Source organism: Pseudochaenichthys georgianus, chromosome 3, assembly GCF_902827115.2.
Source record: "Pseudochaenichthys georgianus chromosome 3, fPseGeo1.2, whole genome shotgun sequence".
Taxonomy (NCBI): Eukaryota; Metazoa; Chordata; class Actinopteri; order Perciformes; family Channichthyidae; genus Pseudochaenichthys; species Pseudochaenichthys georgianus.
Window position 1 is genome coordinate 35760522 of NC_047505.1, and position 25884 is coordinate 35786405.

General features: G+C 41.9%; 2 protein-coding genes across 7 annotated transcripts in view; one reads left to right on the forward strand and one right to left on the reverse strand.

Moving 5' to 3' along the window:
- Nucleotides 1-280: 280 nt before the first annotated feature.
- On the forward strand, nucleotides 281-8869 carry swap70a (switching B cell complex subunit SWAP70a). Of its 3 annotated transcripts, none has more exons than XM_034078904.2 (12): nucleotides 281-451; nucleotides 1674-1814; nucleotides 3395-3568; nucleotides 3684-3911; nucleotides 4517-4663; nucleotides 5003-5111; nucleotides 5184-5392; nucleotides 6232-6339; nucleotides 6572-6738; nucleotides 7028-7226; nucleotides 7704-7800; nucleotides 8351-8869. In XM_034078904.2, the coding sequence occupies exons 1-12, from the start codon at nucleotides 356-358 to the stop codon at nucleotides 8467-8469; spliced, it is 1794 nt and encodes a 597-aa protein (XP_033934795.1). In that variant the 5' UTR covers nucleotides 281-355; the 3' UTR covers nucleotides 8470-8869. The 3 variants fall into 3 exon arrangements, with proteins under 3 accessions (XP_033934795.1, XP_033934803.1, XP_033934809.1); XM_034078912.2 differs by having other exon boundaries at nucleotides 5211-5392; XM_034078918.2 differs by lacking the exons at nucleotides 281-451; nucleotides 1674-1814 and adding an exon at nucleotides 3147-3255.
- Nucleotides 8870-19939: 11070 nt separating this feature from the next.
- The window catches only part of sbf2 (SET binding factor 2), a 96201-nt gene continuing 90256 nt past the window's right edge, over nucleotides 19940-25884 (reverse strand). For all 4 annotated transcript variants that reach the window (XM_034111157.2, XM_034111174.2, XM_034111148.2 and 1 more), the window contains 3 exons: nucleotides 22496-22583; nucleotides 22276-22407; nucleotides 19940-21255 (listed from right to left, as the gene is read on the reverse strand). In XM_034111157.2, the coding sequence (XP_033967048.1) occupies nucleotides 21157-21255; nucleotides 22276-22407; nucleotides 22496-22583 (319 nt within the window). In that variant the 3' untranslated portion in view covers nucleotides 19940-21156. The remainder of the gene's footprint in view (nucleotides 21256-22275; nucleotides 22408-22495; nucleotides 22584-25884) is intronic.

Genomic DNA, 25884 nt, shown 5'->3' on the forward strand with positions numbered 1-25884 from the left:
TTCAGCATAAGAAAAGTGACAATAGATTTGAAATGCATTTAGTGAAGTAAAAGGTACAACATTTCCCTCTGCAATGTAGTGTAGTTAAAAAGAAGCATAACATGGAAATACTCAATTGAAGATACAATGTACTTTCCACCGCTCATGGCAGTCAACATGCTTTTTTACAATTGGAAAAACTGCCCTAAATGGTCGGTTATTTTCGCAGCGACTGAGTGATGATAATAAATGAAACGTTATGTGGCGCTATCGCCTCACTCTGCTGCTGCGCCATCACCACTGCACTTGTTCGACAGGACGGAGAAACTACCGACACACACACACACACAGACTGCTGCTGCTGCTGAGGGACGACATGTGGCTTCGAGACGAGATTTTAAAATCCATATGGCACGCCTTCACGGCCCTGGACGTGGATCAACGTGGAAAAGTGTCCAAGTCTCAGTTGAAGGTGTGTTTCAGTTCTGGTTTTTACTTTTGGTGAATAGAAACCCAAACTATCTGTGAACTGTGTAACGTTGCTTTAGGTAGGACTAGACCGTAAGTAAGATACATAAGACCTTCACATCATACCATAAGTATCCTACACTTTTTTGCGATTTTTAAAGGAACTTTACTTAGCAAACAGTGTATATTTATGTTATGCTAATTAGCTATTTCAGGGGAACATATTGAACTTTGTAACCTATCAATGCATTGAGCTGTTTTGCAGACTTTTAAATAACAAGCTAAATTATAATAAACTATGATATTCTCTATAGTTAAAGATGAACTTAGACAACATCATTGCTAAGTTCAACCCTATTGTCTAGTTCAGCTTCCCCATGGCCATATATACATTTAAATAGTGCTTCAACATTACTATGCCAGTAGTAATAGTACATTTTTTAAACACATGCAATAATACTAAACTTGTGAACCCTTCGTGGTTGCTTTGTAAGTGGACACCCTTGTATTGCAACATTGCCACTTTTAATTAATACAGTAAACAAGTGAATTATACAATCTTTATGTATTTCACTATAGGCTACTGCAGAAATGCCAGTATATTGGCCTTGTCAGATTTGATTATTTATCCTACCTTATTCACATGTCCTTATACAGGGATTTTTTAAGATTGAAGAACAATTCACATAATAAACACCTTTGAAAAATATACAGGCTGTTTGACTGAATTTAAAAGACAGAGTTTGATGTCAATGTCGAGATTGACAAAAACATTTCCCTATTACTTAAGATGTTTTTTCTGGTCTTCATATTATTGTGATGACCAGTATAAAGATAATTGTCCACTATCTATCTACTGCCACAGATTGAGAGAGAACAGAGGAGACTCAAAGTAGAGGATTTTAGAATCTAGTTTTGATGCTTGTTGATACAAAGTTACAGGGCATGAGTCACTTCTGGGTAAAGTGTAAAAAAGTTCAATTTTAAGGGAAGCAGTAACGCTTGGCTAGCAATGCTTGTAACTGTCAGCAAAGGTTTTTGCATGTACAGTATGATAGCAAAACTTAAAAACTGTGAGACTGATCATCAGCTCTTTGACTTACAAACATATGTTCATTTGGAAAGAATGTATAACTGCATATTTATGTCTCTTGACGACATGTATTTCCCCTTACCTGCATGTCTTACGGTAGTGTCTAATTCCCATTTAAATTGTGTTTCTTTAGGTGCTGTCCCACAGCCTGTGCACAGTGATGAAGATCCCTCATGACCCTGTGGCCCTTGAAGAGCATTTCAAAGATGACGATAAAGGGCCGCTGTCCAACCAAGGCTACATGCCTTACCTCAACAGGTTTATCCTGGACAAGGTGGGGACAACAATGCTGAAGCAGTTGCAGAATAAAGGGAGAGTCTAAAATCCAGTCAATCAACTTTCATTTGCAATTATGAGAACCAGGGTAGGGATTGTTTATATTTTATGCTAGTACCATTAATATATCTTAGTTTTGGTAACGATAGCAAAACTGTATTTATTTGTTTACACCTCTCCTGTCTATTTGTGTAGGTGCTCAACAATCTAGTGATCTAAACACGTTTACAATACAAATGTAACACTATAGAAGAAGCGTAATGCATTCACAAACATTTGCCCCATTTCCTGAAAGAACAAGATTGATATCAATGAACTGAGAAAATGTCCTTCCTAGATGACTCAAGTGAAAATAGGCAATTGTTCCTCAGTTGCACTGAGCTCATCCATAGGTTCCTAATCAGAATTTAAATTCCTTTATTTGTCCCTTTAATGGGCCTATTTACATTATTACAACAGCAGAAGTGAGGAGAATAGACTTACATATTAAAAAATATAAAATAACTAAGTTTACTTACATAATTAAAAATAAAAGAACACAATAAATAAATAACTAATAGCAGATATCATACAATGGTAAACAATAAGCATTATATTTGTTTTGTTTTAAAGTCACCATACAACGTAGCTGGTACTGTGTGCCAATTGTAAATACATTGAGAGAAACAAATAAATGAACAGGAATTGCAGGAGGGTATATTCCACAAAGTTTTATATTTACAGACAGTTTGATCAGGGGTTTTGCAGTCTGTGTGTGTGTGTGTGTGTGTGTGTGTGTGTGTGTGTGTGTGTGTGTGTGTGTGTGTGTGTGTGTGTTGTGTGTGTGTGTGTGTGTGTGTGTGGGGGGGGGGTCTACCAGGGGCCGTGGTGGTTGTACAGCTGTATGTATAAACTGTATATAAACATAATCAAATTTGAGTCCAAAAGGGATGATGTAGCCCTAGTGGTACCACACCTCTCACTTACACTGTTGAACTTTGCCATGGAAAGCGTTTTAACTTAAATAAAAACAATTTAAAGAAAGAATCAGACAGTTACATAAATAGTAACAGTAGGATAAAATAAAACACTCTTCTTCTCTGTTGAAGAGTGCGTGACACAGATTAGTATGACTAATCATGACCTGTTTTGCTCTGTGGTAGAGGAAATGGTAACAACCACTTCTCTTCTGTGAAGAATGTGCTTTTTCTATTATTTATTCTTTGGTAGTACAAAAAACGAGTACATACAATGGGCTACATCCTTATACACTCTTTGCAAAAGGGGGGGTAGATTTGTTCTCCCTGTAGCTATGCAAACTCTGTGCAATAACACATCTGATAAAGTCTCATGTCAGTCAGTAACTGCTTGAGTTTCACTCTTTGTACTTGGAAGCTGTTTTCTTGCCTTTTTCTTGAGGGCTCTGACTTGAATCAAAATGAGGCATTTAATTACATCAGGTTTGTACCTCCCATCCTGCAGAATGGAGGTTCTGAAAGGAGACTAACACCAGTCTCCTGCTTAGCATTTGTAAACACGCTGCCTTCACTGGTGCTGCCACCCCGTCTGACTGACTGAATGGTGTGTTTTCATTCTCAGGTGCAGGAGGAATTTGATGTACTTGAATTCAACAAGATGTGCTGGACACTGTGTTACAAGAAGAATATCTCCACTAAACACCTACTCATCTCAGATGACGATGCTTTCAAAGTCTGGTGCATTTTCAACTTTCTGTCAGAAGACAAATACCCACTGGTCATGATTACGGAGGAGGTGAGGGAGAATCCTTGTTTTCTGTGGGATTTCTTTCCTGCAAGTTAATAATGAAGCAAAGACACTTTAACCTCCCCCTTCTTCATACATGGTTCAAGTTATTTTGTCTCCTTAGATTGAGTGCTTCCTTCGAAAGCTGATGGAGGCCATGGGGAGTGGATGGAGTGAGGAGAAGTTTTGCGATTACAAGCTGCAGTTGCACTCAAAGAATAACCGCCTGAGTGCCTGGGAGCTGATCGAGCTGCTGGGGCTGGGTCACTTCACTAAGGGCATGACCCGGCAGACTCTCTCCATGGGCATCGGGGAGGTCTTCCAGGAGCTCATACTGGATGTGCTCAAGCAGGTTGGACAGGACATTCATCTAATTTATTATGTGTAACCCACACACACTTACATTTGTTCTGCTTTGTTCACAAAGTAGAAAGAAACCCAGATATTTAAATAAATTACTATATTCCTATATAAGAATACCTTTTTTTTGGAAATAAAGATAAAAATCAGTCAAGTATTATTTGGTTGAACAGAAACACAAGTGTAGTTTTCCATGAAGATTTGGCTTGTTCTGTTTTTTCTTAAAGTTCCTTAAAACTCTAAAGTTGTACAGTTATGACAACAATAGATGTGCTATATATATTGCAACACCGCATAACAGTAGCTCATGTCCTCACATCCTTTGTAGTATTAATGATAACGTAAACACAATCAAACACATTCATAACCTAAATGCACAAATATTCAATGTATTTATTAAAAATAACTCGACTCTAATTCTGCAGTATAGAACTATATGATGCATCTACTTGTACATATATTCCATGTGTTTTCTCAATGATCAGTTATTTGCTTTATGAATGATCAAGATGGCATTACTTGTTTTGTTTATATGTCACAGTGATTATGTCAGCGTGAATCAGGTGTCTCTGTTAACGGCTACACTGTGTTTGGAAGGGATACATGATGAAAAAGGGTCACAAAAGGAAGAACTGGACCGAGCGGTGGTTTGTCCTTCGTCCCAACTCACTGTCATACTACGTCTGTGAAGACCTTGCGGAGAAGAAAGGAGACATCATTCTGGACCCAACCTGCTGTGTGGAGGTGTGTGGATACCCTTTTCTAGTAAATAACATATCATAGGAAGTAATGCTGTTAAGTAGGAGAGGTTCTAAGGGTGTCATTTACTGCACACACTGTAACGCCACTCAAGACAAATGTGTTATTTGTAATTTCATATTATTTTGGGCTATATAAATCAAATTGGATTGATGATTGATGGAGGTTGTATTGATTACAAATATTTGAAGTGACATTATAACTGATATTTACTGACGGATAGTGATATAGATCAGAAATAGATTAAGCATTGTTGAATTGTTCCTACATGGTTTTGTGTATTTAGTATGGTGGGACTGAAGTGGTGTTTTCTCTGTCCTGCAGTCTCTCCCGGATAAAGAAGGGAAGAAATGCATGTTCATTATCAAGTGCACTGATAAAAGCTTCGAGATCAGCGCCTCAGACAAAAAGAAAAAGCAGGAATGGCTTCAAGGCAAGAGTCCTGTCATCATTGTCTCTTTATGTTCTTCATCATTGACTCTAAATGTCATCGTTGACTCAACAGTGCATCCATATCTTCCTCTTGTGGCAGCTATCCAGACGTGCCTTCAGCTGCTGAGGTTGGGGCTGCCATCGCCTCACCGCGAGGCCCGGCTGAGGCGCAGGGAGCTCCGGCAGAGGCAGCAGACGGAGGAGGACGACCTGGCGGAGAGGATGAAGCATCTGCAGGCGGCCAATGAGAACAAACAGAGACAGCTGGAGGGATTGAGGAAGGTACTGCTCCCTGCTCAGCCCTTCAGACCTGAACCCTGACTGATAAGGAGGCTGCCACACCTCGTCGTGTCCAGTTACCATCGGCACAGCTCTAATGTTAAAAACCAGAATGTGTCAAGTCGTGTTGGCCCCAGGGAAAAGTCAGGTGTATTTATATATAGCACGTCAGCCATAAACAGAGTGTTTCATACAAAAGGTCAAAATCATGTGAAAAAGTGCAAAAGAAACACAACAAGTAGAAAATCAGTTCAAACAAGTAAATGAAATGATATTGTATGTAATATATAACAGTGCAATCCAACAAGACTACAAACTAGACTTAACATTTTTCAAACTATTTGATGTTAATCAGGTAGTTCTGTTAGTTTTGTGAGTTTGTAGTCCACTTCTCTTTATTTGAGCATATTGTTGTGTGAAATCAATCCCAGCCGACAGCCAAAAAACCCAGACATCATGCAGCAGATTATTCAGAAAGAAAGGGGAAGTAAAACCTGCTCTGCAAATGAAACGATAGGTCTGTCACAGACACCTGCAGTGAGTGCGCAGCTGCAGCAGTTTATTGATGGCTTCCCACTTCTGTTTCTTCTGCCAGATGGCTCTTCAAATGTCAAACCCTCTTTTTTCTGTGAAAAGCCAATTACTGATCATGTCACATACGGTTTTTGAATACATTGATCTTCTTCTGAATTCACCTTGCGTTTACCAAATACAATGTTATTTCGAGAGAGAAGAGCACACTGAACTACAGATTACTTTTTAGTTCAACCAACCTAATACTCTTTATAAATATCTCCAATAAAGAGAAGTAACAGCTCCTCCCTCTTGTTCTGGCTTGACAGAAAATGGAAGAGGCTGCAGCCACAGCAGCAGAAGAAGAGCACACGAGGAAGCAGACGCAGTTAGACCTGCAGGATCGTTACAGACTGGAGCTGAAGAGAGAGCAAATGGTAACCACAGTGTCTGAATCTGACTCCACAAACATGGTCTTAAAACTAAACAGAGACAAGTCTGGTAAACTAAGACTGTCTCGTCACGAGAAAGGACGTTTGTTAAGCTCTCAAACAATGAGATTCCTTGATTGTCTCTATTTTGTAACAAATAATGTGACAAAACAAGCAGTTTAAATACATCACATTGGAATCTGAGAAACTGTGTGTGAATGTGTGTGTTGCCTCTTAGGTGCGTCAGCAGATGGAGGAGCAGGTGGCTCAGAAGTCCAGTGAGCTGGAGCAGTACCTGCTGCGCGTCCGCGAGCTGGAGGACATGTACCGCCGCCTGGAGGAGGCCTTAGAGGACGAGAAGCAGGCCAAGCAGGACGAGGAGGCCATGCACAAGCTGCAGGCCAGGTGAAGGATACTTGCATTGTTCCTCCTGCCTGTGAGAAATGCTCAGTGAGCAGCACTTGCTACTATTGTCCTGCTAAAGTGAACACAAGCAGAACTGATTTGAAGTGAATGTGATTGTCTGTTCTCTGCCTGTAAGGAACTTTCAAACTGTTTTGGATTTTTTCTATTGTTCCTTTTATGGCTCAAGCTCTCCATTTCCCTTTTTTTAAGAATGCGGCTGAATTTGTTTATAACTATGCTATTCAACCCTAATGAAATGTAAGCATCATTGCTGTGTTCACCCCCACAGTCTGCTGGAGGAGGAGGCAGCGAAGCGGGCCGAGCTGGAGCGGTTCCACCGGCAGCAGCAGAGGGCGCTGTCGCAGACGGAGGCGGAGAAGCAGGAGCTGGTGGCCGAGCAGCGGCTCAAAGAGAGAGAGCTGCAGGCGGCCATGCTGCAGCTGGAGAAGCTGGAGAGGGAGCGGCTCGGGGCGCTGGAGCAGTACCAGGTCAGCTCCCACAGGAGGAGGGTAGTAACTGACCCTCGGCATCAAACATAGATATATTCCTTATTAATAATTCCATTAAGCAGAATGCAATATTCTTCTGTCTTCATTCACCAACAAGTATGTTTGTATTTTACATCAGATTTGTTTTATTTATTTGATTGAGGCTTGAAGATTCTTATAAATGTTGTTCAGTTTATGGAACAATAAAATAAGCTTGAGCTAACAGAACCACAGGCAGTCTGTTATGAGAATTACAAGTATAAGAATTAAGGTTTTTATTAAGGTATTATTTGAAGATTATTGATACACATTTTTCAAGATGATCTGCCTTTATTAGATCAGGACCATATAAATACATTATGAGCAAACAACATGTGGGAAATGATGTGAAATATGACACCAGAATGGATTATTTAAACTTTTTTTAATTAACATGTTCTAATTTATTTTATCTCACTTCCTCCTTATGTAATACAGGAGGTGTCGATGAAGCTTGAACGAGCAGCTAACAAGACAAAGACTTGGAAGGACAAGGTGGCCAAACATGAAGGTCTGGTGCATCTCATCCAGCCAGGTATGAACATCAGTTGTAAAATAAATCAGCATAAGACAGGTGTATTTCACCGGCATTTAGCTCTGTGCATCAAGTTCATGGAAACGGGGCTTTCTGTGCTCCTCCCAGGGTCCTATGAAAGATAATAGGTGCCCACCGCTCTTAATACTAGTTAAAGCCAGAGTCTGCATTTCACTGTGTGTGCTGTGCTTTGTTCATGTGTGACAATAATAGCAGGCAGTAGCTCAGTCCGTGGAGCTGCCCTAATTAAGGATTTTTGAATATCAGGAAAATATGCTAATATTCAGTTTTTTGTAATGTCTTTCATAATAAATATTAGTTTGTACTGCATGTAGGCTTATCTTTGATATTCAACCTGCTATGAGTTCAAAGAAACTAAATACTTGATTAAAATACAGCAGTCCCTTGTGCCTACAGATTAAAAATAGTTTGATAAGAAACGTTTGCAAAGTTTCAACAACCAGCACAACGAAAAGCATCATGAGGAATCTTTCTGCAAGTTCATCTTTTTAAAACACCTCCCCTCCTTGTTTGCGATCTGATTTCTTAGGTCATAAAGGTCCTCAGAGGATCACTAACTGGGGTCCGGCTTCATTCACTGACGTTGAGCTGGAGCTGAGGAAGAAGTCGTGGCAGGAGAGGAAGAACCAGGGCGCTCCGGCTCAGTGAACACACCTCACTGAGGAGGATAGTCTAGGTCTGATAATGTTTAATAACATACACTTACTGAGCCATCTGCAGCGTTAAACGTTTTACTGATATGATTTGGCCTACTTTCTTCTGTAACAAAACATCTCATCAAGCAATTGTAGGAAGCAGTTCTCTAAAATAATCTGATCATGAGATGCAATTGAAATAGCAGAAAAATACAACTAATAAGTGAATATTTAGTTATTATTTTATGAAGAAATACATCCAGTTTCTTAGTTTGTGCTTTCTGACTTCCTGTGTTTTAATTCATTTTAATGACATGTAATAGAGTACAGCAGTAGATTAATATGTGTATTGCTTTGTCACATTTAAACTTGTATGAAAAACATATAATAAAACACCACTTTTTTTTTCAAAAGTGTATGACTAATTCCATTTCAGAGGTCCCAGTATTTCATAGTTTGAGAAGCTGTTAAGACTCTTAACTGTGTCAAAATGCAGCAAGTTCTTTCTGTTTTGGAGGTATAGAGCCTGCTTTCATCATGACTCGTCTACATTTCGATCATGACAAAGAGTGTCCACTAGATGTCACCATATGAACGGTATCATCAGTAAGACAACCTCCAAAATACTGACATTCAGTCTTCTGTTGTTTAAGTGCCTGAATAAGTGTAAGGTCGGTGGATACTTATAAGATGTTTTTAAAGAGCCATAGTGTGTCTTCTTCACCAGTGAGTGATGAAGGTGGCTTCTGTCATGTTGTCCAGATGTTATAAGGTGGATGTGTTTTTCCCTAGTCTGGTGTTATTCTGAACAAGTTCATCTCCTTGCCTACCATGTGGGGGGTCTGTTTATTCCTACTCAGGACGTACATTTTGAAGAAAACCCACCAAAAAACCCACATTGTTTCACTTTTTGCAAAGCAGCTGGACTTTGTTTGAGTTTTTCTATTCTTTTTCATATTGGGTTTTTGCAGGATTATACAACATTTGTATCTAATACAAATAAAGCTTTTATTGTGTGCCATCAAGGAACAAAGGAAAGGCAAGGCAAGGCAAGTTTATTTATATAGCACCTTCAAAGTATATAGGCAATTCAAAGTGCTTTACAAAAAATAAAAGACATTAAGAAAATGGCATTTAAAATCATTAAAAAGATAATAAAATAAACATTAAAAGAAAAAATACATGGATAAAAGTTACAGTGCAGTTTAAGATGTGAATAGTTCAATTAAAAGCAGCATCAAAAAGAAAAGTCTTCAGCCTGGATTTAAAAGTAGTAAGAGTTGCAGCGGACCTGCAGGTTTCTGGGAGTTTGTTCCAGATATTTGGAGCATAATAACTGAACGCTGCTTTACCATGTTCAGTTCTGACTCTGGGGACAGAAAGCTGACCAGTCCCTGAAGACCTGAAAGATCTGGATGGTTCATAATTTAGCAGGAGGTCAGAAATGTATTTTGGGCCTAAACCATTCAGTGCTTTATAAACCAGCAGCAGTATTTTGAAATCTATTCTTTGGCACACAGGAAGCCAGTGTAAAGACTTCAGAACAGGAGTGATGTGATCCACTTTCTTAGTGTTAGTGAGGACTCGAGCAGCGGCGTTCTGAATCAGCTGCAGCTTTCTAATAGATTTTTTTAGTGAGACCTGCAAAGACACCTTTACAGTAGTCCAGTCTACTGAAGATAAAAGCATGGACAAGTTTTTCCAAATCCTGCTGTGACATTAGTCTTTTAATCCTAGATATATTCTTTAGGTGATAGTAGGCTGATTTAGTAACTGAAACTCAGGTCAGAGTCCATGACTACACCTAGATTTCTGGCTTTATCTGTTGTTTTGAACATTGCAGACAGATGCTCAGCGCTAACTTTTATACGTTCTGCCTTGGCTTCAAAAACCATTACCTCAGTTTTATCTTTGTTTAATTGGAGAAAGTTCTGACACATCCAGTCATTGATTTGTTCAATGCACTTACTCAGTGTTTGAATTGGAGCATAGTCTGCTGGTGAAATGGTTACGTACATCTGTGTGTCATCTGCATAGCTATGGTAACTTATTTAGTTGTTTTTCATTATCTGAGCCAGTGGTAGCATGTAGATGTTAAAGAGAAGAGGCCCCAAGATGGAGCCTTGAGGTACCCCACATGTCATATTTGTCAACTCAGATGTGTATTTACAAAACAAAGTTTTTTCTGTCCTTTAAGTTGGATTCAAACCAATTTCTTATTATTATAACAAAGACATGTGTTTTTATAAGGAAGTGGGCACCGACCCCACTAGACCCGGAGCAATAACACACAAATACCAGCAAGGATAAAAGCAAATCAAAACACATAATAACAAGAGCATTCAACAGCACATTAACATGTCATAGAAATCATTCATTTATTTAAAAGAAAGACTCCCATTGCCAACTTTACAACAAACATGTATTTGTTTAGAATATCTGAAATAGTATAATTCTGAATACAATTGAGAAAAGGGGGTGCGGAGACTTTTTACCTTCTTTGAAGAGTGTCTTATTTTCTTGAATTAAAGAAAGTATTGGTCTTCTTCTCAGCAGTTTTGTTGGGGACTATTTTCAGCCAATTATTCAAATCTGTGGCACCAAGGACTTCCTGTACAGAGACACTTGTAGTTTGTAGAGTCAACTCATTGTTGGTTTGGGCCTTTTCTTGGGATTTGCTAACAATAAGACACATTTTTAATATTGCAAGCCTTATCTTATAAGTCAGGAAAGTTGAAAGTTCATTTTATTTTTATTTTTCAAAAGGCATTTCCGTATCTGAATTGCCTGATGGGTATCAGCCAGGATATGGCTGATCCACATACACATTTTCTTTGTCATTATAAAACTCAGTGTTTCCCGTATATGTTACATTTGTTCATTCACAGTTTTTGGTACCACAGCAACAGCTTGCCTTTCCAAATATTGTCACACAGTAAGGTAAATCGAGTATTTTACTTTGGCGAGGGAATGGTATCAGATGTTTATTCTCGGTATTTGCAAATTGAGTCATGGTATCAGAAACTTCAGGTGGACAAAGCCAAATGTGTGCTTCCCTAGTAACCAGCCTGTTTGTGTTACAGGTCTGTACAGCTTAATATTACTTCATTGTTCCAGTTATCATGTAAACAGATAAATCACACCTGATGCACGCGACTTGCAGCAGCAAAGGCTCCGTTCTTCTGCGTCTGTGTCAAAACAAATCATTTTGTGCAACAAAGGATCTCTGTTCTGCACGTACACCTCACCTTTGTTTTTCAACCCTCATGTTTCGGTAATGAAAGAAACTAAGTTACAGAATCTATCCGTGGGTAGCCTACTTGTGTGTCTCATGTCTACTAGCCCACACAAAGATCCTCTTTACTTTCTGTTGTAAACACTCTCAATCTTAATTTGTTGGAGGGAAAGAGTCAGTTCATGTTGAGTTCAGAGTTGTCAGAGCGGGAGAAGAGATAAGAGCCTGCATTCATTCGCTGATCTGACAGTCAGCAGCATGCAGATCTCTCTCTACCGGTGGGTCACTGATAAGATCAGACAGAGACACGGATTGCAGGAATCTCTGAGCTAATACTATTGCTAGAAGTGGGTTTTTTGTACTGCCATTAAAGACGTTTTGCACATAGCTTCTCCTTTTAAGGACATTTTGTTAGTAACAGTTCACATAAGGAAACACAAATATTAAAACATGTTAAATGAAGAGCTAATGATTGATAGGTTTCAGGATTTTCCATGCATTATTTGTCTTGAGTTGTGAATCTGGTGTATGATAAATGGATTAGCTGCTCACATTTCTTCTAAAACAGGGGCGTCAAACTCAAGGCCCGGGGGCCAAATCCGGCCCGTGACTTCATTTCATGCGGCCCCACAAGACCTTGCAAAGAAAATGTTTATTATACGTTACATGCCGATTTACAGAAGCACGTTGCCCATAAACTACATGTCCCACAATGCACCTCAAATATGCCTTTTTCTCAGAATTTGCCTTTTTTTTAAGTGTTACTTTCTTTTCAAAATGTCACTTCTTTTTTTTGATCAGAATTTGGCTTTTCTTTTTAAATAATTTTGTGACATTCTCACCGAAGAGACTTGCACTTATTTGCCGTAGACTTCTGCTTTCAGACGTAGTTAATTATGAAGTTATTACCCTATGTGATAATAATCCAATGCAGAGGCAATAATATAATAAAATATATTATTTTATATATATTAAATATTTATATATGTATTTTTATATTGTCTTAACCGGCCCTTTCAGTGCAAGCATGATGCTAATGTGGCCCGTGATGAAATTGAGTTTGACCCCCCTGTTCTAAGAGATATTTATATCTCAGACTCTCAAAAAGTATGTGGTGTTTTTTCCCCTCCCATTCTCAGAATTGAGTTTCTAATCTGCGTTGCTAAATTGCACAAGCCCCCACCCAGACATTCCAAAAATAAGGATATCCCCCGCTGTCTCACCCTCGCCACATGTGTCCCAAAAGCATCCTAATGCCCCTGACCAATTCATCTGAAACTGATTTTAGGAACATTTTTTGGGGGGGATTGTCTGCTGGCGAAGAAATGCCTGGCAGATGCCTCTTTTCAGGGTTATATGACTTCCCACAGTGACTTCACAGCCTCGAGCTTTCACACAGCTGAATGGACTCTGAGTTTCGCTGCACAGAAAAACCGTGGATCACTTACCCTGGCAAGAGAACAACATCAGGGCTTCAGACAAACACCTCAAAATGGGTCAAGGAAAACCCCACTTTAGTAAACCCCACCCTTAAAGTTATAAAACAAATGTGTAATTGTCCTTTTCTGCTCGGGCGGTGTCTGGATAAGATCATCTGGAGCTCAGTTGAATCGTGTGTTTGATCATCTCCCAATCTGACCCCCATGTGCTGCAGGCAGCTGACATCATCCTGGTTGCTAGGGTGGGACTCGTGATGAGTGACTAGATGGTGAGATCAACATTTGGAGCAGGTGCCCTCGGCAAGGGCCACAACCCATAATACATTTTACCATAGTATGTACCATGGTACCTCAGATGTTACCATAGTGTACCATAGTACGTACCATGGTACCTCCGATACTATAGTACATGCCGCGGTACCTCAGATAACGGGTACTCCATAGAGTGTTCAAATGGTACTACAGACATTACCATGGTATGTATCATGATAATCACTCAAGTCCCATTGTATGAATTTTTTTTTTTAAATATGAATGCAGGTCTTATACCTTGTTTAGTATTTTTCATTGCTGGTTTGAGTTGGTTTCCCTTTAGGTAACATATATTTTTAAGGCTGCGAGGCCCCTGAGCAGTCAGTTATCAGCTCCTTCATTGCCCACATTGCAGAGGCACCCAGGAAATAGAAACTGCGACATAGTCCACATTCATAGCAACCATAGGGCTTCATGGAAATCAGGATTTCGAAGGCCGATAAAACAAATCAGTATCATCTGTCACCAGAGTATTTTTGGGCTCATTTGAAAGGCTAATAAGCATTCTTCTCAGAAAAATGCACTGCAGCTGTGCCTGTTCACGAAGCATACGGGACCCAAAATCCAACAATATGCCATTTTGAATTTAGACTGCTTTTGATTTGTCTTATAATGTGAGAGCAGCACGGTTCTCTAACCACACTGAACTCAGGAAACAACATCTAGCATAGTTACACAAGATCCCAAAGACACAGCACTGCATTTTAGAATACTGCTGCTCTCAGGGAAAATAGGTGCTTTCATCAGTAATGTGTCTTAAGTTTCAGAGAAGAAGTCAGAGGCAGTCATGAAGCCAACTCACGCCATACTTATCTAGCAAGATGTTTCCCTCCTAAAGTTTTAAACTGCTAATTTTCATGAATCTGAAACATTTCACTGAGAGGACAAACAGCTTTGTGGATTCAATGTGTAAAATGGCTCTTGAGTATTTCTGGCTCCGGAGGAAAGCATTCCTATCATGCCACTCCTCACAATCCCGCTGGTCCTAATCTCCGTGCCCAAAGCAAGAGGCTACAAATGGAGAGGACTGCCAAGGGATCTGCCTAGATGTTGACTTGCTGCAGCTGTGCACCTGCTCTGCAAGCTGGGAGATCGTACTGAGGGACAAACAACCAAACTCTGCTTTCCCAAAAACAGCCCCCTTCTTCTGACACCCCGCTTCCTCTCAGAGACAAACCCTCTTTGGACCACAGGAGTCCCGCTCAGAGCGCCAACCAGGCGCCACAGAGTGAGCTGGGGCTTGTGCTCGGGGCCATATTCATTGCTGGCAAGTTAGACACCCATCATCTTCATCATCGTCCTCTTCAGGCCCTGTTGGCTGTGAGCAAAAACAAAACACGAGCAGCAGCCGTGTCTGATTACCTTTCATTGAGTCAATTCTGTAATAAAGACAAGGTGTTCGTAGGAGGCCAAACAAGTGGTACCTACTGTATCCAATGAGCCATTGTTTTATAAAGAGTCATGTTATCAACTCTGTGTGGCGCAGCGGTGCTTTGTGCTCTGCATCATTATACTCTATATTAACCTGAGTACAAATAATAAATAATCAATCAATCAATCAATGTTTATTTATATAGCCCAATATCACAAATGTTACATTAGTCTCAGTGGTCTTCACAGTGTGTACAGAATATCAGTATGACAATACGACACCCTCTGTCCTTAGACCCTCTGTCCTTAGACCCTCACATCGTACAAGGAAGAACTTCCAGAGAAAACCCACAGTTTAAAGGGAAAAATGGGAGAAACCTCAGGGAGAGCAACAGAGGAGGGATCCCTCTCCCAGGACGGACAGACGTGCAATAGATGCCGTGTGTAAATCGAAGAGATAATACATTTACAACATAGGTAGTCCAAATGTTTGGAAATGCATGTGTCTATAATAATAAGATGAATCCACGAGGATGTCAACAATCCTGTGGGAGCCATCAGGGAAGTAGTATGGTGAGAGTCTGGCAGGACCGCAGAGACAGGTTCAGCCACCACTCGAAGTCCAGGACTCAGATCCAGTGCTCAGGATAGAGGATCCAGGACTCAGGACCCAGGACTCAGGATCCAGGACACATGACCACAGCAACAGCATCAGCCTCGACTCAGGATCCCGGCGTAGATATAGACACAAAAGAGATTTGGGGGAAGCTGGGTTAATCGGAACATGAGAGTACACAGGTACAGACAGACAGAAGGAAGAAGTAAGGTGTCCCCCGACAGTCCAAGCATATAGCAGCTAAACTAACGTGTCTACGTTAGGGATGTGCATCTCCATCACTGAGGCCGATGCGATGCGCATCTCGATACGTTGCCACGATACGATACATTAACGATACATTTGAAACACCAGGCGATGCGATACGATACGATTCACCCCTGTTGCGATACGGTTCGATACGATTTGATTCAACATTATGCGATTCGGTGCGATACGATGCGATGCAAAAATAATGATACTTCAATATGGTATGACAGAGGATTTTTGTTTTATTCCTTATATGCAGCAAATCATACATTACCAAAAAAATGCTTTACATATTTGGTACCAGAGTTGGGTGTAACGCGTTACTTTGTAACGCGTTACTGTAATAATATTACTTTGTCGGTAACGGAGTAGTGTAACGCGCTACTTTTATAATCCAGTAATCACACTACAGTTACTAACATTGCCCCGACACGCGTTACTTCGTTACTTTCTAAAATCAGTCATAATCAAACCTCAACAAACACCTGCAAAGAACACATGCTAGGTGAAGCTAACGCACATAGCTGTTGTTTATTTATATCACACACACACACACACACACACACACACACACACACACACACACACACACACACACACACACACACACACACACACACACACACACACACACACACACACACACACACACACACACACACACACACACACACACGTAGTTCTTCTTCTCTGTTTTCCGGTTGTTGCTTGTTTTGAATGACGAATACACACTACCGCTGCCTGCTGGTAAGGAGAGTTATTGCCACTCACGCATGCGCAGTTCGTACGTGCTCGGCTGAAGTCTGGCTCCAGTGCAACACATGGCCAACACGCAGGAGAACACGCTGACGCAACAGTGTGAGCAGAGATAGACTGCGCAAAATATACAGATAGCAGGAGACAGAGGACAGCCACGGTCAGATAGCAGGAGACAGAGGACAGCCACGGTCAGATAGCAGGAGACAGAGGACAGCCATGGTCAGATAGGAAAACATTCAGGAGCTATCTGGATCAGTCTTATGCGACAATGGAAACTGAACTAAAGAGAACATTTGAAACTTTAGCAGTCTGCGTGATCTGCCTGTAGGGAGGGGCGGGCCGGCCCTGCGAGTAAAGTAACGAGTAAAGTAACGAATTACTTTATGTAGATAGTAACGAAGTAGTGTAATATATTACTTTTTTTTAGTAACGACCCCATCTCTGTTTGGTACTGCACATCCCATCATGCCGTTTATTTTTTTACCTTTAAAAGCTCTCCAGAGTACAATGTTATAACACCTCACAGTTAAACAATGTAAGGATGCATTGCTCATGATTAACAATGTGCAAATAACAGCTGCCTGATGTGCTTAACATTCAACATCCAACTCACCAGTGAGCAGAAAGCAGTGGGTTCTATATGAACAATAAAGAAAACAAATAACCTTTCACAAACAGGTATTTCATAACTGCTTACAGTAACGGCCCGTCTACACTACAGCGTCGAAAGCTCCAAGCAGCTCCAAGCTGCCCATTCACTTTCAATGGGGTGACGTCACGTAGCCGCGCTTTTTCGCCGAACTGAATTGTGGGTAGCCGAGCGAGGCGTCTCAGGCGACCCAGGCGACCAGAAGTTGAACATTGTTCAACTTCTGGTCGCCTGGACGCCGGAGTAGCCAGCGCCAGCCAATCAAATCCCGTTTCCCAAAATCTGACAGCTGAAGCGCTAGCCAATCAAACCGCGTCTAAGCTGGGAGAGATATCCCGCCGTTCATTTCTATATTTTCAAAAAAAGTCGGAGGAGAAACTAACTATCGCCGTAGCGAATCACCCGGTTTTGTATGACCAGACCCTCTTCACCTCCCGGGATACAAACCGGAGGAACCAGGCATGGAGGGAGGTGGCAGAGACAGTGGGGGAAACTGGTAGGTTTTCGCCTGTTTGGGGAGTTTATATATATATTGCTCCCATACAATCCCCGGGGGTTTTTGCTTTGTATGTCGGGGGCGGGAGATTCATGTGATTGGTTGTTGGCCGTGTTGCTTGAATAAAATCCCCAAGCTCCAGACACGCCCAGCTCCAAGCTATTTTTGGAGCTGTAGTGTGGACGCTCCGTAACGGAGAGTCCACACTACAGCTCCAAAAATAGCTTGGAGCTGGGCGTGTCTGGAGCTTGGGGATTTTATTCAAGCAACACGGCCAACAACCAATCACATGAATCTCCCGCCCCCGACATACAAAGCAAAAACCCCGGGGATTGTATGGGAGCAATATATATATATATAAACTCCCCAAACAGGCGAAACCCTACCAGTTTCCCCCACTGTCTCTGCCACCTCCCTCCATGCCTGGTTCCTCCGGTTTGTATCCCGGGAGGTGAAGAGGGTCTGGTCATACAAAACCGGGTGATTCGCTACGGCGATAGTTAGTTTCTCCTCCGACTTTTTTGAAAATATAGAAATGAACGGCGGGATATCTCTCCCAGCTTAGACGCGGTTTGATTGGCTAGCGCTTCAGCTGTCAGATTTTGGGAAACGGGATTTGATTGGCTGGCGCTGGCTACTCCGGCGTCCAGGCGACCAGAAGTTGAACAATGTTCAACTTCTGGTCGCCTGGGTCGCCTGAGACGCCTCGCTCGGCTACCCACAATTCAGTTCGGCGAAAAAAGCGCGGCTACGTGACGTCACCCCATTGAAAGTGAATGGGCAGCTTGGAGCTGCTTGGAGCTTTCGACGCTGTAGTGTAGACGGGCCGTTAAGGAAGACATTAAACTGTGATTGGCCGTCACAGGCTGCTGTAAACTAAACACCATCTCTCTGACAGAACCCCTCACTGAGTGATTTAACTCAGTCTAACTTTCAGGTTTCTCTTTTCAGCCGCAGACCCCATGTCGCCTCTTTATGTGCGTCGCTAAGTTCCTCGTACTACTTGTGTAGCCTACTTTAAAGCGGCTCGGCATCGTTAACAATTTGCGAGCGATTTTTCAAGTTGACCGTCTGTAGTATATAGTGCCGCGCATCAGGACGTTCCGGCTGCGGAGTGATACTGTGTGTATGCAAGCCCGCATCTAGGACGGATCTATGTATCATGGCTGTAGACCTGTTAAGTAATACAAATACCTCATACAAAGGTCTACGGATACCTTATTACTCTCCATGACCTGCGGTCAACTATATAGCATAAAGGATTATTACACCATCTTTCTTGAACAATCCGAAGTGTTGCCAAACGTTTGATTTGTAGGTATTTTTCGGTGCGCTGTGTTTCTCTTTCTCCTCAACTTCCGTGTGTGTTGATAACTGAGACTCTCGGCCTCCGTAGTGGCGAAGCAAATATCAAAGATCGTCTCTGCTGAGCGTTGACAAGATGAGGGGATTTTATATGAATGAATCGGTTTTTTACCGATGCAAAGTCGCTACGCAATCGATGCATCGCGAGTTCAACCCGGTTCAACCCAAACTGTAGCCGATGTGCACTCTTTCAACCGGTGCACTCGCATCTTGAACGTTTATGCCGGTGCACCGATGCGAATCGGTGAATCTTAACATCTCTAGTCTACGTACATGCACTCCCTTAGGATAGGTTGAGGGATAAGGGGTAGCAAGTAAGAAGTAAGGAACAGAGGTGGAGAGGCACCACATATCTACGTACATGCACTCCCTTAGGATAGGTTGAGGGAAAAGAGTAGTAGGTAATAACTATGTCATTAGTTCTGCAGGTACTTGTCAATGATACATTTTCACTCTTGGTTCTTGATCTCATTTTAATTGTGGTTTATACATAATGCATTTAATCCACAGCAAGATTACTGCATAACTACAACTTAATTTTGAAAGTAGACTTTTATTTTACTGCGATTAATTAAATAACTCTAGCAACTTCCGAGAGTCTCTTTTAGATTTTCCTTTGTTGACTACCGGAGATCAATAAATGCCTGAAAGGAAAAACATAAATAGAATATTTCTAAAAAGAAAAGTGTAAGGTGTGATGTAAGAAACTGGTTCAGTTGATTTATTGTGAATTGGACAAAACACACAAAGCAACAAGAGCAGTATGGTTAATTTAGTGCATCAGTAATTATATGACATCATATTTAAATGATCATCACTTTTATTAAGTACTTAATCATAATTCCTTTATTTTAAATAATTTACTAATCTTTTGTACTGCCACTTCCATGAACCTTAAATGCAGGACTTGTACTCCAAACTGATTTGTACTTTTGAACATAAACAAAGTCTTTGATATTCGCTCATCCAAACAAGAACACAAACAACAGGTATTTTATTTTTCAAGTATGTTTTGTTTATTTCCAAAAAATTAGTATCACCACAAAACCTGGTACAAAGATACAGTAACAAAAAAAGCCTTTAACATCTTTGAGTATTTTCATGTGTGATTTATTTTTCTTTTTGACTAAAACTTTAGAATTGGTTGCACAAACAGGACGAACAAGACAAGGATCTCTGAAAACCACAATGACCTTAATGATGTATTTAATTACTTATTTAAAAGCCCTTAAAAGACACATGGCCTGCCTGGACAATTTGTACGACAACAAAAGAAAGATTTTCAGAACAATGATTCATCACAAAAAGGGAACAGGCCACTCAGGTATTTGTAAAGACACATTAAAAAAGACTGTTGGTCACATTAGAATTAAGGTTAGAAAAGTATACTTATGTTCAGAACATCATACAGTATATAAAATGAAATGTCACACGTATTTACAAAACAACATGGAACCACAACACGAACACAGTTACACTTTTAATACAAAATAATAATTTACACGACATGAGACACGTGTTATGCAAAAGTCAATAAAACATTCAACAAAATAGAGAAAACGTCACGTATTTAAATAGAAAAATGTCAGGTAACTCTTTTTGAACTCACTGTGCAAATTCTTTTTATCTTATCTGTCTTGAGGAAACGTATGTACATTGTAAAGTAATGCCTTTAGCCTCGCTGTCTGCATCCGTTAGAAAATCTATATTTGATAAGGAGTGCATACTTAAGAGCTAAGTGCAAACAAATTGCTTTTTCATGTTGTGCATTTAAGATTTCTGAGTTTTTGGCGGTTCATACGTCTCTTTAAGCAGCAATAACCTTTTCATGGTAGTAAAATATCCGATAGAAATCACTTTATAGGCTATTCTCTACATTTTTTAAAGTCTAAAATTGAACCCACAGTTTGAATGGCCAGTGATATTGCTTTGATCTATTTACAGCTTAAGTAGGATATCATGTCCTTTGTAGTGCAGACCCCTAAAACACGAGCTTATCTTCACTTCGTCCCTGTTGGCGACGCGGAGGAGGGAGCAGACGAGAGTGTTTGACGACCAGCTGAGAAGTGACAGGCAGTTTTCATCCTCCACTACCAGGCACTTAGTTCACCGTGGTCCGAATTAAAAACATCTAAGAGCTGAGTGGAGCGGTTGTCACGGCTCTGCTCTCCGCCACCTCTTGTGTTCCTGATGTGAACGTCGTCACTGCTCAGGCGTCAGAGATGCAGTTCTGGATCTTGTCCATCCACAGCTGAGCGCTCGGAGCGTCAGAGGCGCAGAAGTTGTAGACACGCTTGCTGGTCTTCAGCTGAACAGGTATCAGACAACAAGGGTTAGATGCAGAACAGAAGGGACAGACTTTAATGTGTAACAAAATAAAACAGAGGTTCATCTCTAATGTCACTCGCATTATGTTTTACCTCTCTTCCACAGTTTGTGAAGCGACGGTTACTCTTCTGCTACAAAGGCTACTTTTCAAGCAAGATGGCGGCAAAGATAACAAAAACAGAAATTCTTTGCATCTCATAATGTGCCTTACTTTAGTCAGGATGCACCGGAACATTTTAAACATCAAATCTAAGGACTGAATGTTATCAAAATGTCATATTATGGTGTGTCCTAAAAAAGTCATAAAAAGTTCAACTATCGTAGAGTGTATGCCTTAGTATAGGTTTTTAAAGGACATACAAATATGTGGCAAAACATAGTCATGTCATAAAAAGTATAGATAGAATAGTAGTCTATAAAAACAAGTCACATAAAGTTATAGTAAAGTATGCCATAAGGATGTAAGTCATAACAATGTCATAGTTGAAAAATGATGTAGTAAAAAAGTGATACTGTAGTATGCCATACGAGATACATTCAGGCACTTTCAATGACCTAACAAACTTCAATTTCTAAACCCTACATTTACAAACTTTGAAGGACCCGTGTTGTGGGTGGTTTTGTGGATCCGAACATGTATGGAAGTAATCAGCTGAAGCTCGGGTTTAATAGGACACTAAGCTTTTCCATGACTGTCACTTTTTAGAACAGCAAAAAAGGCGTCCTGAAACAGACTCTGTAAGGCTTGTTTTTAGCCAATTAGCAAACAGTCAGTTGTTGATCACTTGCCGGCCAACAGAATGTCCATAAGATGGTGTTCACTGCATACAGTAACTTAAAGCCACAGATATAGGTCACCCCATGTATAATATGTAGCAAACGTGTTTTCAAAATACTTGTAAAACACAGAATACATGATCAAAACAGCGCTTAACGATATAGGAAATGTGACTGCCGAGAAACTAACGCTCAGTGAATATCTGTGTTAACATGAACTCACGTCAAAGAAAGCCTTTTCACTGATGTGTTTGGGAGCTCCTATAGTGGGAGCAGCGATGATCACAGACTCCACCTCGGCCAGGTCGATGTGGCCTCTGCAGTTCGTGTCCTCCCCGGTGTCGTAGTACCTCATCTGTGGAGAGGGGAGTGTTAGCCTGCAGCCGACACTCAGGTGAGGCTTTACAGCTTCTGAAACATGAATGTGTTGCAGATCGGCTCACCTGGTGCTTCGTAATGTCCAATACAAACCAGCGAGGTTTCCAGCCTTTCAGCAGCGCTCCACGTTTGTACAGGATCCCCTCGTACGACCTGCAGAGCACATGGGACGCAGAGCACAGGAGGTCACATCTCCAGGGCTTGAAATATGGTTGATTTGAATGATTATGATTAGAAGGTTATGGATATGCTTGAATTTAAAGATATTCCTTGAGAAAAGCTTGATCTTTAACATAATCTACACAATCACTGATGTTACGTATACCAAATATATTTGAGATGAAATGATCCTCTTGCATATATGTTTGTTGTCATTAGTGTGCAAGGAGAACTGAAGTAGTTGCTGAAACACTAAAAGTATATATTTTTAAACGATTTAAAGGCTGTCTGTTTCTATGACACCATTAAAGATGGAAACAAATGATATAGATAAGTTGATCCCATGTTAATGAGTTTAGTTATCATAATCAAAACCATCCATCCATCCATCCATCTTCTCCCGCTTATCCGTGGTCGGGTCGCGGGGGTAGCAGTTCCAGCAGAGAGCCCCAAACTTTCTTTTCCCTGGCGACATCAACCAGCTCTGACTGGGGGATCCCAAGGCGCTCCCAGGCCAGCGAAGAGATATAATCCCTCCACCTGGTCCTAGGTCTACCCCTTGGTCTCTTCCCAGCTGGACGTGCCTGGAACACCTCCCTAGGGAGGCGCCCAGGTGGCATCCTAACTAGGTGCCCGAACCACCTCAACTGGCTTCTTTCGACGCGAAGGAGGAGCGGCTCAACTCCGAGTCCCTCCCTGATGACCGAACTTCTCACCTTATCTCTAAGGGAGACACCAGCCACCCGGCGGAGGAAACCCATCTCGGCCGCTTGTATCCGCGATCTCGTTCTTTCGGTCATGACCCATCCTTCATGACCATAGGTGAGGGTAGGAACGAAAATGGCCCGGTAGACAGAGAGCTTTGCCTTCTGACTCAGCTCCCTTTTCGTCACAACGGTGCGGTAAAGCGACTGCAATACCGCTCCCGCTGCTCCGATTCTCCGGCCCATCTCACGCTCCATTGTTCCCTCACTCGAGAACAAGACCCCGAGATACTTGAACTCCTTCACTTGGGGTAAGGACTCATTCCCTACTTGGAGTGGACAGTCCATCGGTTTCCTGCTGAGAACCATGGCCTCAGATTTGGAGGTGCTGATCCTCATCCCAGCCGCTTCACACTCGGTTGCGAACCGATCCAGTGAGTGCTGAAGGTCGCAGACCGATGAAGCCATCAGAACCACATCATCTGCAAAAAGCAGTGGTGCAATCCTTACTCCACCGAACTGCAGACCCCCCCCCCCACGACTACGCCTCGAAATCCGATCCATGTATATTACAAACAGGATTGGTGACAAAGCGCAGCCCTGGCGGAGGCCAACCCTCACCGGAAATGGGTCCGACTTACTGCCGAGGACCCGGACACAGCTCTCGCTTTGGGAGTACAGAGATTGGATGGCCCTGAGTAGAGACCCCCTCACCCCATACTCCCGCAGCACCTCCCACAGTAACTCCCTGGGAACCCGGTCATACGCCTTCTCCAAGTCTACAAAACACATGTAGACCGGATAAGCGTACTCCCAGGCCCCCTCCAGGATCCTTGCGAGAGTAAAAAGCTGATCCGTCGTTCCACGACCAGGACGGAATCCGCATTGTTCCTCCTCAATCTGAGGTTCGACAATCGGCCTGACCCTCCTTTCAAGTACCTTGGAGTAAACTTTCCCGGGGAGGCTGAGTAGTGTGATGCCTCTGTAATTGGCACACACCCTCTGATCCCCCTTTTTGAAAAGGGGGACCACCACCCCGGTCTGCCACTCCTTCGGCACTGTTTCCGACTTCCACGCAACGTTGATGAGACGTGTCAACCATGACAGTCCCTCAACACCCAGAGCCTTCAGCATTTCCGGGCGGATCTCATCCACCCCCGGGGCTTTGCCACTGTGGAGTTGTTTAACGACCTCAGTGACCTCCCACCGGGAGATTGGTGTTGATCCCCCGTCATACTCCAGCTCTGCCTCTAACATAGAGGGCGGAGTTGTCGGGTTCAGGAGTTCCTCAAAGTGTTCCTTCCAACGCCCCAACACTCCATCAGTTGAGGTCAACAACGTCCCATCCTTACTGTACACAGCTTGGATGGTTCCCTGCTTCCCCCTCCTGAGGTGTCGGACAGTTTTCCAGAACAACTTTGGTGCCGCCCGAAAGTCCTTCTCCATGTCTTCTCCGAACTTCTCCCACACCCGCTGCTTTGCCTCGGCCACGGATGAGGCTGCTGCCCTTCGGGCCTGTCGGTACCTTGCAACTGCCTCAGGAGTCCCCCGGGATAACAAATCCCTGAAGGCCTCCTTCTTCAGTCGGACGGCTTCCCTGACCACCGGTGTCCACCAGGAGGTTCGAGGGTTACCGCCCCTTGAGGCACCTAGGACCTTGAGACCACAGCTCCCCACCACGGCTTCGGCAATAGAGGCTTTGAACACCGACCACTCTGGTTCAATGTCCCCAACCTCCACAGGAATGCCCGAAAAGCTCCATAATCAAAACGTACCATTTAATTGATTATTGAACAGCTGTTAACCTTATTTTATAGTTAATTTAGTGCAAAAAGTGTAGATATGATGATGAAGGCTAAGAGAGTCTGGAAGTCTTTGATTAGGAGAGGTTGAATTTTGCTGTTAAAAAACAATACGACCCCTGACAACGCTTGACGATCGTGTGCTCCACATTTCCCGAACCTCTCCTGCACTGTACATTACGTTCCTGTTGTGCAAAGAGGCCGGCGGTGGGTAGTTATTACTCATGATAACATCCATAAGTCACATCTTCTCTCATTTTAGCTGTGAAATCCTTTAATATGTTTTATTAACAACCTGTATAAAGCTTCAACACAAAAGTGTGGAAGTTATCAGCATCCTTCATACAGTAGCTGTATGACTGAGAAGTTAACCTGATTTAGTATTTTACAGGTATTAGGAATCATTTTGAGGGTTATGACATTTATGGATATTATGACACTGGTTCAGGTGTTTCACTTCGTCTGTGAAAGCTTTTGGCCCATCAAACACTATTTGATACTTTAAGAGCGCTAACATTATTTACAGAGAGAGAGATTTTATCCTTTGTTAGCCAACACGGGAAAATGTCCAGATATTTGAGCCAAGAGCATGTACTTTAACCTCTCGGTAATTGTTAAATTACACACCACGAGTTTAACAGAGTACAGTCAATCCTCACAAACATGACACGCACACACAGCACAGCGCTGACGCATCATCTAAATCCGGACAGGCCCCTGGACAGCAGTTTTAAGGGAATCAAATGTTGGCTTCTTATTTGTTCCAGGACTCAGGAAGTTCACGACCCA

Bases quoted from the DNA above. Each gene is read 5' to 3' on its own strand.
- swap70a (XM_034078904.2), top strand. From the start codon at position 356: ATGTGGCTTCGAGACGAGATTTTAAAATCCATATGGCACGCCTTCACG. The intron at 5,393-6,231 runs GTACTGCTCCCT...CTGGCTTGACAG, and splicing joins AGCTGGAGGGATTGAGGAAG to AAAATGGAAGAGGCTGCAGC. The intron at 6,340-6,571 runs GTAACCACAGTG...GTTGCCTCTTAG, and splicing joins AGCTGAAGAGAGAGCAAATG to GTGCGTCAGCAGATGGAGGA.